A 12,341-nucleotide genomic window follows, 5' to 3' on the forward strand; every position below is an offset into this window, starting at 1 on the left:
CAAACTTTCAATTCGTGCCAATAGGTGGCAGCATTTTAATGTTTTTCTCTGCCATCTACTGCTGGTCGAGAAAAAGCTGACTGGGGTTGTGAAGCCATGGCTACTGACAGTCAATCAGATTTTATTGGAACATGGGAGGTAAGAGTTTCAATTAGGTAGATAATTCATTTTTTAAATGTATTTTAGAACACTATAGCTTTAGTTGATTTTATTTTATACATGACGTTAAGAAGTGGTGCAATGTCAAGTCGATCGGTAAGCACTGCAGTACCTTGACATTTGATCAAGCATTTGAGACTGTTTTGACAAATCAGGAAAAGATAGGATTAAATTGGAACAGTTATGACGTGTGATGCGATGTTATTTGTAGCTAATGAAATCTCTTAATGTATCATATAATATCTTAATACCTTATATTAAGAATGAATTATATTTTCAACAAGTTCTGTTCCCGAAGTTTGATATCAATATTGCTTTTCGAACTCTAGACAATATTATCGTTTGTTTTTCATAAATTCCAAACATTATTTCAATGCTTTAAAGAAAACATTAGGATGTGCACTTACTATGTCAGATCTTTATTTGCATACTGCAAGTGATAAGTATGTTAGATTGCTAAATATCTGAGACCTGCAGTGCTTACAGCATGGCAAACTGTTTTGTTTATTTTAAAGATCCTTTCTGAATACAACTCAGTGTTTTATATATTGCTTGGTTTTGTTTATGTGGGGGTTCATATGGAACAACAACATTGAATTGAAAGTCGGATCCCTGGCCTAAAATCCGACATTCTGACATATGATCTGGCATTACGATTTAATATATATATATATAAATAACAGCTGGAAGGTCTGTTTTGACGACCCCCCGATCAGAGTAAAGTAAAGTGCTTCCCTGTGCTTTGCACCACGCCATGAAGGCGTATAGGGAGTATGGGGTTAGGGCCCCACACTTTCTTAATCTCGGCCGAGCTGGGGGTGATGTGATCAGCACCACCATGCCCCTAGCCAACTTTACCCCCCAGAGTTTCCTCCAGGTACCCACTTTATATGACACTGGGTGGGTGCCGGAGCCACTTATACAGGTTGAGAAAGGTTTAATTCTTTTCATGTAGGGTGCATCAACAGGACTATAAATATACTTATTGTCATCATTAAAAATATATATATATTATTTTCAATTGAATTTCTGCTAACACATTTCCTAGTAAAATATATTATGGTAACAGTTTCATGCATCGGAGACACATTTCTTCAATTTTACACAAGAAACTACTTACGGAAATGAGTTTCTCCAAGGTTTACAACCTCCGTCGATATATATTCTTCCTAAAACTTCATCCTACAATGCAGCAGAACAATAAATAATCACTTTTCATGTAATAATATTGGGCATTTTGTGAAAATCGACAACATCATGCCGTTGTTTCCAAGATGTACCTGCAGATGGCTCTAGCGTCGGAAGTCACGCGATCTCGCTATTGGAATCAGGGTCTCCAAACGCGCGATTTTTTTCGAGAAACGCGAGTTTTTTTTTCTTCGAGAAACGCGCGGTTTTTTGTCGAGAAAGGAAAATGGTTTTTCGATGAATTTAGGGGTGAAATGGGTGCTAATGGAACCTAACCTAACCTCGTGTGAATGGTTCGTGGGGCTACCCGTGGATGGTTTTTGGGGCTAACGTCAATGGTTTGTGGGGCTACCCGTGAATGGTTTTTGGGGCTAACGTCAATGGTTTGTGGGGCTACCCATGCATGGTTTTTGATCCCCTGTTTTTTACAACTTTCATGCACAATAGAGTTGGAAACATTGATATTCGAAAACAAAAGAAGCGTTACAATTCGTAAAGCAAGCGATATCGCACCGTGACGTGCTTTCCGTAGCATTAAGGAAAATGGTTTATTTTAGCAGAAAAAGTGTTTGTTTTCGTGCAAAAAGCATATTGGCACCTTCCACTATGTTCCGCAATACATAATTAGTAAGTACAAACCACGAGAAAGACAAAATATCCGATTTAAATGTGTATCCGATGCATGAAACTGTTACCTATATTATTTACTGTGAGTGACCTGGCATTTTATCCTTGGATTAGATTATTACAAATGGACTGACCTGTTCCATGGCAACTTACACACCAAAGTAGCAGCTACTTGCTTCCTGGAAGCTTGAAACATTTCATTCATTTTATAATTTCAAAGATACAATTGAAAGGATTCACTTCAAAGTAGTATAGTGCTACTTCTACTTTCTGGATAAATTCTGTTGGGGCCATTGCACACTAATTCTACACACTGTTCCAGATTGATTCGATTTAGTACTAAATGAAATTGTGGATAAGTTAACATAGCGATATGAGTTGATGTGGCAACTAGTTTTGAAGACAGTCCCTTAAAGTTATCAAATTTGAACAAAAAAAAAAATATGTTCAAACTACATTTATTAAACTGGCATTTAGAGAAAGATAGGGATATGGGAAAGGTTTCAATTTGAGTAGTCTCCTTCTATGGCCTTTCATATGATGAGTAGGCTAAGGAGAGTATTTGCCCTAAAATCCATTTTTGTTCCTTGGCTAGAAAGTGTAGGCTTGAGAAGCCATTTCAGATGAGTTCTGAAAGGAATACACGAGTGTCTCTTTGGAAAATAATTGCTTTTCTTGAATGCCTAATGCCGGCCCCCGTAGAAGAGTGGTTAGCACATCACGCTACAACATCAGGGGTACCGGGTTCGAGTCCTGGCCTGGCCATCAATGTTTGTGAGTGTCCATTCGTCAATTTCATCATTCATCCTCTTCTTCACAAATTAGCCAAAGTGGCACAAAAAGCTAAATAAAATAAAGCAAATGAAATAAAAAAAATCAAATTGAATGCCTAATATGCGAAAGTGATGAAAAATCTGTGCGGGTTCATGAATTTCTAATGGTTTTTTTGTGATTTTTGGTTCCCCCTTTTTTTCTTTCATAGTTTGAGAGTTTTTATTGCCTATGTATCCTCAGTTACTGATGAGGAGTGGTGGGGTTCGTAATCTTAAAAAATCTTTTCAAGTCAAGATTTTCATTCTTTTTATCTTTAATATTTTCAAAATTCTCAAAAATTGAAGTGCAAGTCCCCTTTATCTTTAATATTTTAAAAAAAATGATGTTTAAGTCCCCTTTATGCACACACAGGCTAATTGGGACTGGACCTACAATTAAAGTAAGATCTGAACCACTATGTACCTTTACTGGGTATTCGAGCCTAGAACTTCTTGATTACAAAGTGATGACTAGAGCTCGGATTGGCCCAAGTTCCTTTTGTTTATTTGCGATTTCATCATGCTACGAATGCAATTTTTACATGGTTCGATTTCGATGTACGTCTGTTAACACATACTGCGGAGTTTTAGCGATTACTTAAGGTTTTGTTCAATATATGCTTTCATGGTTAGGTTCGGCAGGTTAGATTTGGTTTCCTTAGCATTAAAATAAAGTCCCTAAATGCATTCTACTAAGGTGCCGATTTACTTCTACATTCATTCCCACGCTTCTACGATATTTACTGTCGCTTGTCGACGGAGAATATCTTGTCCATGAGAAGTGCATAAGGTAATTTTGAAGTTGTTCTTTTCAACATAAATAACTTTTTTCGAGTCCAAACAGTGCTCATTACTTTAAGGAAGGTTCAAGTTTTGTGTGACAATGATTTCCAAAGTTCTATGATAATTAGTCTTTGTGCTAAGAGAAATCATAAAACAATCTGAACCGTTACCCCTGGAAATCTCAGGGAATTTTTAAAAAGTAAAATTCTCAGGGAAAATCATCTAATTGATCAATGAGTCACATTGAAGTACGTCTGAAGGGCTAGAATATGCTCCTACCTGTTGATTATCTTCACACAAGCTGCTTTGAAGACATAGGCTTGTAACATATGTTTACTTTCCATTACAGATTAATTGATATTGTGTCCATTTGTAAGTTTCTGTTTCTCAAAAGTGTGTAAATATTTATTCTATGTGTGGTATGGAATGTTATTTTGTGCATTGCAATACAGTTGGGGGGAAAAAATCAGACACATTTCTGTAACTGTACTTATATGTGCACAGTGATTCTTCATTTAGTTTGATTTCAGAAAGTGAAGTATATCCCAGTACTGATAGACAACTGAAATAAAATTTACTGATTCTGATAACTGAGCCAATGCAAAATTGCAAATGATTCTTGCGGAACATTCATTCACCACCTCAATTAATAAATGTAACCAAGTGATTCAAAATAATTAACTTTAATAATGAACTGCTTATTTAGACATTTACTTCACAAAATCAGTGCCATACAAATTGTATTCTTGGTAAAACATGGTATGTGACATTTTGGTAATTTTTGAGTTGCAAAGTAAAATGTGCCATCCTTCAGTTTTCGAGTGGAATTGCCATGTCATACAATTTGCATTGGACTCACTGAAGCGTTCTGAAATTGGTAAACACAACACGAAAACAATTTATCTACAGTGTAGCTTCTAATAACCTTTTTTCTTAATGAACTCACAAATGACCAAAATGTCACTTAGCATGTTTTACACCCGAGCCCTTCAATTAGTTTGCTTCTGCTGGGTCCCCAGTCATGTAGGTATCATGGGAACAAAGGAGCTGATGCTACCGTGAAGTCTGCTGATGCAGATGGCAGCCTTCTCATTCTCTCTCTCTCGCCGAGAATAAGTCATCTTAACTCTGCTTCGGATCTGACACAACCATGTCAATGCCATTTGCTGCAAGGGCTGGATCCTCCGCTGTGCCGTACCTGTAATGTTGTTCGGTACATTCTTCTCGCATGTGCTGGTTTTCATTTACTGAGACAGAGTTTTAACCTTCCCAACGATTTATCATCCATAAATGTTGGGAGATGATGACTGTGTTTTACTAAATGTTTTTTATCTTTTTTTGCGAAGAGCGGGCCTTTTACACTGTTTCTGAGGAAGTTTTGAGACTATCCTTGCCTTTTTTAAAGTTCATGTTTCTCCTGTGGAAGTCCCTTTACAACTTACATTTTTAACCTTTCCCAAAGGTCTCTTTACATCCCTTTTTTAACATTTTTATTTTAAGTTTAGGGTTTTTAGGTAAGGGGACTTTCCCTGTATACTTGGAAGGGTGCAAAATGGCCACAAAGGCCAAGGCACCCAAAAATTTTAAATCAATCAACCAGCTACTCCATCTCATCTCTAATAATAATAAGAAGAAGCTGGTGATGATAATGCTATGAGAGGAAGTGGAGGCTGTTGTAAAAAAATAAACAATACTACACTGTGTATTGACTACTCTGGAAAATGATTGCAGATTCTACAAAACTCAGAGAAAATACATTTCAAGTTCTTGTGCGAACCCTGAACTACTTTCCTGTATGTCGCGAGTTACAGAATATGTTCCCTTCATTTGTACAAAAAGTACAAGAGTAGCTATGTATTTTCATCCCATTGTTCTTTCTGCAGATGCTTCTTTTTACATTTTTTTTCGAAAGTTACAAAGAGCTCTCTTTCATATTTACATATTATGCAATAATTTGCGATGTGAAAAGTAATTAATAGTTGACAAAATTAGTTTCATAAATATGTACACGTTGCTGTGTTTTTTGACTTTATAAATTTGATACAAATTTTAATTTGAACAACTTATGTCCTAAGAATTATGTTGAATATGTTTAAATAAAATAAATATAGCAGAATTCTTGAAACTGCTTGGTTACTTGATTGTCATTAATATTACATATTCTTTGATATTACATATTTAGCTACATATCCTTTTGATAATACATATTTTGGTACATATTTTATCAATTATTGTTGTGTGTTTATGTACATATTTTGTACTTTGATATTACATATAAGTCCGAGGTCCAGTGATGACGTTACCCCTAGGACATCAGGGAGGATCTAATCAATTGTTGATATGGTTACTTGTTCACTCGAATTTTATATTGAGAACAGTTGTAGTTTTTACAAGTGTTGGATCCAGGTGAGGGGCCACGAACTATAAAATATTTAAATGTGGACCTATAATAAGCTACTAACATCGACGATTTTTCAAATTTGTGAAGATTTCACTTTTGTTCTTGTATAAATAAATGTGTTTGTTGTGCATAGAGGCAGGCAACAGAAGTCTGGAGTATGCAATATTGGATAGTTTTAATGTCATAACTATTGATGCGAGGCTACCACGTGGAGGGGTAGTTGCCCCCATCAATATATTCCACTTTTGCTCCTGCAGTATAGTCTCTTAATGCTGAGCCTTGTCTACCAAAGGAAAGTAAATTGTCCTTACGTCCCCAGTTTTGACGCCACTAAAGGTCTTGTAGAAACATACACAAGATAAAGATAAAACACGAATGGAAGACTAATACAAGTATGAAATCTTATTGATGATTAGAAATCAAGAATTATATAAAGTTGAACACTTAATAAAAACATTTCAACTATTGTAATCTCTCTACATCTCTTGACAATCATCTCTTTACACACACACACATTTGTATGTGAGTGTGTGTGTGTGAGATGCGATACGAGATATGAACACTTTTCGGAACTTGCCCTTCCCTCAAAAGAATCCTGGGTACGGACCTTGTTGGACCCAGTTGTTCTTTTGAAAATTGAAACTGAACACTATTGGTAAAATGACTGAGTCACATATGTACCCCTTATATATCAGTAAAATGAGTGTAACATGTATGTAACCTCCAACAATACACTTCACACTGATAACTCTTGTAACAAATTACATATTGCATATAGTTTATTGGGTATGCGTTGGTTTATCTTTATATTGAAACATGATTTTATAAATGCAAATGTTAGGTTAGTGCTGGCCCCCCTTTTTTTGTAAATAAGAAACATGATTGAAATTGTAGATTAGGCACACACAGGAGATGCACTACGTAGAAATTCTCAGCAAAAAATGCAGGACTCGAACCCGAGTCTCTGGCATACCATGCAATTGCTCTAACCACTGAGCTACCAAGCCTGCATTTTTCGCTGAAATTTTCTATGATCTGAAATGTTTAGTTAAAGCTAAACATAACAAATTTAATATTATTACTAAATTTATATATATATATTCCTGATTTCAGGTTGTTAAATGTGGATCGCCTGGCTGCCATCCAGAGAAATCAGGAATTGAAGGGTAAGTAATTGGAATCATATTTCGTCCAGTTGTGGCACAAGTGTTGGTCTGTTCCAGAAAAGTTCCCAGTGGAGGTTACTTAGGGTTAAATGCAAATAATTTATGAATTAGGTGATTCCATTTGAATTAATCTTCGTATCTGCGAAGTTATCAGTGTATCACACTTTCTCTGTGTTTGTTTATTTTTGAGCTATAATAATTAGGGCTGAACCGATACTGATGTTCATACTCTCACCGATACCCAGTACTCAAAAAATATTCTTCAGAGCTAGGCACCAGGAAACCACGTACTTTCTGATACCGATATCACTGGTATCGGCTGATACATCGGCATTGGCTCAGCAGTGGTATCGGCAGATACCAATCCATTAGTATCAACTCCACTCTAATAATCATTAACTTTTATCACCAATCACCAGATGTTTCAGTAAAATTATTTCATAGGTATGTTAGTTTATATTCATTCTTTAAAAGAATACACCAGTTAAAATATATAAATCTGAAATCATGTGCAATAGAAGGAAACATTTTAGAAAAATCCATGGTGCAACAGTCCTCGGAGGGTAGGACTGTTGTGTGGTCAGCAGTTTACTGCTGTTTTCTGCCTGCTTATTTATCTTTTCAAGTAGCTTCCAAGTTGTTCTCATGGTGCTGGCTCAGCACCGAAATTTTGTAGACCACCACTTGAAATCGAACCTGGAAATGTATTTTTTTAAATGAATTTAAATGTTATTTTGCTTTTTAAAAATTTTGGTTGCTATTGATGCAGTAAAATACTCGTTATTACTTACAGCTTCATGTATACAACTAAAAATATCCATGTTTGTTTTTGAAAGTTTACAACATAACAAGTAAATGAGAACACCCATGCATTCTGCCCACAACTGCAAATGTAAGATCTTTCCGAAAAGATCTGAAATTAACAAAAAAGTGATACTTATGTAGTTGCAAAAATTATTGATCACTGGAGAATAAACGAAATGACTTAAGTTTAAAGATAAATTTTAAAATAAGTTTTAGAATCATAGGAAGAAAGTGCACCTGTTCATTTTCTGACACATGTTTGCATAATCTTGTATTATATTAATAACAATAGTGTTATGAGTCTGATAGCATTTAGGACTTAACGTTTGTGCTCTTTGCAGGTCCCAGAGTTTCATTGTTTCCTTCCCCTCCAAGCTTTAACTAAATGCCACTAGTTTATTGCTTTCGTTTGAAATAATTTAGCGGTTGTCAACACTAATGTTATAATTTGAGATGGATGAGGCAGATGTAGACAACATGCACCTGTTCTGCGATTTCCAACCTCCCCGATGAATTGGTTTATTTTACTTCACCTTTCTGCCCATTTTGGCTGATCACAAAAATGAGGATGAATGATGGTAAGATAAGATTGATGAAGGGAAAACCACAAATATATAGGGATGACAACGCGAGCCCCACATAAGATTATACTGGCTGTGAGTCCAGATGCTAGAGCCTTGCTAGTCTGCCAAATGCAGTCCAGGATGCATTAATAGATAAAACAAGTCCAATTCTCTCGTTAAATACAGCTTCAGTTTTCATCTTAACTGCCCTTTTGGTAGTGATTTTTCATTAAATATTTATTTTCTTAATTGCTAATTTCCAACTGTACTTAAGTAGGGGTCGAACAAATAAAGGTTAAGAAAATTGAAAAAGAGGCCAACAATTTTCGATTTGTTATTTTGCTAGACAACCCTGTATTTCTTAAAATTTATTAAAAATATAACAGTTATTCATCTTGTTGGTTGCGTTAATACTTGTGTACAGGCCATAGTAGGGTCATTCCATGTGATATCAACCAATGGGCTGAACCTTGGTAGTACTAGTAAATTTGACCAAAACTGTAAATTTCCATATTCTTTGGGCTCTTAGGTGAGAGCTGCCATGCCATGGCATTAAACCTGGAAGCAATGCATACCTCACCATAAATTAATACCTTTATAGTTTACAGACAATAAGATTCGAATCTCGCGATCGGTCAAGCTGACGACCTTACTAACCACGGCATCGCCAGCTGTTTCATACCCTCGCGAGGCAACGGTCTGAGTCCTCCAAGAGCTGGCATGACCAAATTGACACATGTGCAGAGGGTTGAAGAAGTCTCAGCGGGGGGGATAGCTATGTCGGTCTCATAAGACACAGCCAGACCTGTTTTCGCTTGGCACGACGAGGAAACTTTCGCAGTGTTGACATAGTTGCCACCTTTAAAGATAAGTCCCTAAATATGACTGATTTGTAAAACCTGTTGGGAAGTAATTCATGATAAAGGTGCTATCTACTTTTCTGCCTACTTTTGGTAAAACGAATGTATAATCTTTCCAAACTTAAATGAACATTTAGATATATAAGATAGACACATCTAAAGGGCGAAGACTTTTTGTTATCGATTTGTTTCTTAAGATAAGATATATCCCTTCCTCTCACATTGTCAAAATATCAAAGGAAACTTGCATCACCACAGGATTTTTTACTTTTATATTTTTTAAAAAATACACAGAAAATCTGTAATTGTGCAAGTATGAATTTTACTTGGAGATAGAATTCAATTTGTTGCATTACGTTTTGCAATTTTTAGATCCACTTTCATGTAGCAGATGCTACTCTAGTTTTAGTGCTAATCATATTTTAGTTGTTCGTAACAGTGGTTGTTGGTGTGGAGGAATTAGAAACAAAGCAAAGCGTTAATTTCCGTGTTCGACTTGCCGTCTGTAATTATTGTGTTTTTAGGAAAATATCCTGGAGTGTAAATAAGATAGGATTAGTGTGTTATTACTTATTACAAACACCATTTTCCACGTTTCCAATCCAGGATAAATTAAAAGTTAAACATATTGGTATGTAACGTAACCTGAGGGGTTATTGCATTGTTATTATTATTTCTTGTTCACGTTGGCACTACCCATCACAGTATCCACCAGCTGCCACTGGTTTTGACTTTTAAAAATTGCAAAGAATTGACATTTTCAAATCTTTAAACAGCTTTCAATCAAAAACTATTTGATCTAGAGAGCTCAAATTGGTGTTGTTATCTTCTGTTCTTGATGCTTGGTATTTCAATTTTGCAATTTTTCAAAAACTTAAAATATATATATATTTTTCCTAAATCTAAATCAACTTGCACAGACAACTTGGTACCTCTGTTTCTAGTGCAATGGCATGGTATGCTACAGACCTGGGGTCAAGTACTAACCGAACCTGCACTTTTAGCTTAAACTTCCACGTAGTGTATCCTGTGTGTGCCAAACTATAAGAAAATAAAAAGCAAGCAAACGTTTGTACTATTATTGAAAGAGATGATTTCACACAGATTAAAAAGCAAACTACAAAAGGCCAGGCAAAACTAGGTTTGTCTTGGGAGGTTTAAGTTGTGGAAATTGTGGGGAGGTCGGTGGTTGATTTGGTAACTCGGTTGTTGAGCATTGACATGGCAGGTCAAGGACTGAGGTTCAATCCCTAGCTTAGCCACAATTTTCACATAACTGTTCAGTAAGTTATAATCAGGGGTATACGAAACTAAAAGAGGCGCCTCTTTTCTCAGGAGACAGAATTTTTCCAGATACAGCTTAAGAAACCATGAATTCAACTAAGGTATAGCTACACATTTTGAAATACAAGATTGGATTAAAGTAATTACAGGGTGGCTACTCACTGGGACTTCCTTGAATTCCAGGAATTATGCATGAATTTTTCTCTGTAGATGTGAAAAATTGCAACTTTTATTAATCCAAATCCCACTTAATTTATACATATTTGTAAATGCCCTGAGCAAGTTTTTCACAGAAGGAAAAGAAAGCTGTATGAAAAATAAAACTAAAAACATGTGTGACTTGTGTTTGTAGATGTATTTTGAGTCTTGAGTGTACGTGAAAGAAATGGCAAATGTAAAATCTGCACCTTAAGTTAAATATTTTAAATTGTTTAATTGAATTGAATTGGAATTTTGGACAAATTGTAATCACACAGACTTTTTATATTCTTAATTATTTTTGAGTGGTGAGAGGTGTAAGGTTGAAATACAGAAAACATCTGTTTGTACCCTTTAATTTTTGAAAGTATGCTTTAAAAACCGGGAATTATACTTGAATTTTATCATGGTCCTAGAGTGGTCACCTTGAATTAATTCTTGTCCCAGAGTGGCCTTGCTAAAGAGGGCTCCACTGTTAATAACATGAATAGCTATGCAAGACATTCTACCATATGGCGGACTCTATCATATTGCTGGAGATTTTAAAATTCGGCTGGCAACAGTGTAAAAATTTATAATAACATTTTTATTCATTTGATTTATACCCTGTCCCAGCTAACTGTAGAGCAGGGCCGCACATATCGGCAAAGGAGGAGGAGCAAAATCGAGTGGTGAATGCGCAGTGTTGCCAACCATACATGTATGGTCCAGACCTTAGTCCATACGCTAAATGCACGGCTTGTCAAAATTTGCTCTTGCAGTTTTATCCCTAATATTTCCAGATTCTTAAACCAATTGTACGGACGTGGAGACAAAAGTACGTTCCGTTTGCCATGTGCGTTCGGTATTATCCTTTTCAAAAGTTAGCAACCCTGCATATCGATAAGGAAATCGGGTAACTCCCATCACCCATTACACAATTCAGTTTCCCTGTTCATTGGTGGAGCCGTCTCGTGTCACTACTTGCACAGAGACTTATTCTCATTCGCCTGGTCTACAGTTAGCTGGTACGGAGTTTAATGATACTCGTGATACAGAAAATAGACTAACATGAGAAATTTCCATAACCAAACTAGAAAAAGAAGAAAAATAGAGGTGAATTTCAAATTTCAGGCATCCTGTGTTTGTCTACCCATAGTTATAATATACCCTCTGTGAGACATAATCTCTTTCATGTAACTAGACAACTTGTATAAGTGCTACTTTGATTGATACTTATAAATTGGCATCCCCCATTGCCTCAGTGTATAACAATAGGTTGAAGTTCATGATCATGGCTGTGTAATTAACAAACTCCGTTTCAAAGCTTCATTTGCATTGCTAAACAGTTTAAGATCGTGTAACAGCTGTTTTTCAAGATCATTTGTTGAACACAATGATGTCTTTCTGATGAATGAAACATGAAGGTTCCATTGTTCTAAATTGGACCAGAGTTTAACCAGTGAAGTGATTTGTTTTTGTGATATTATTGTTTAGTCATTGTTTGTTATAAATCC

At 35.8% G+C, this 12,341-nt stretch overlaps 1 protein-coding gene across 1 annotated transcript in view; it reads left to right on the plus strand.

Moving 5' to 3' along the window:
- Positions 1–35: 35 nt before the first annotated feature.
- The window catches only part of LOC145999016 (uncharacterized), a 51,116-nt gene continuing 38,810 nt past the window's right edge, over positions 36–12,341 (plus strand). Inside the window, exons 1-2 of the mRNA XM_083135900.1 lie at positions 36–138; positions 7,084–7,136. Coding sequence (XP_082992026.1) covers positions 97–138; positions 7,084–7,136 — 95 coding nt within the window. The 5' untranslated portion in view covers positions 36–96. The remainder of the gene's footprint in view (positions 139–7,083; positions 7,137–12,341) is intronic.

The sequence above is a fragment of the Lepisma saccharinum genome, chromosome 14 (assembly GCF_977018435.1).
Source record: "Lepisma saccharinum chromosome 14, izLepSacc3.1, whole genome shotgun sequence".
Classification (NCBI taxonomy): Eukaryota; Metazoa; Arthropoda; class Insecta; order Zygentoma; family Lepismatidae; genus Lepisma; species Lepisma saccharinum.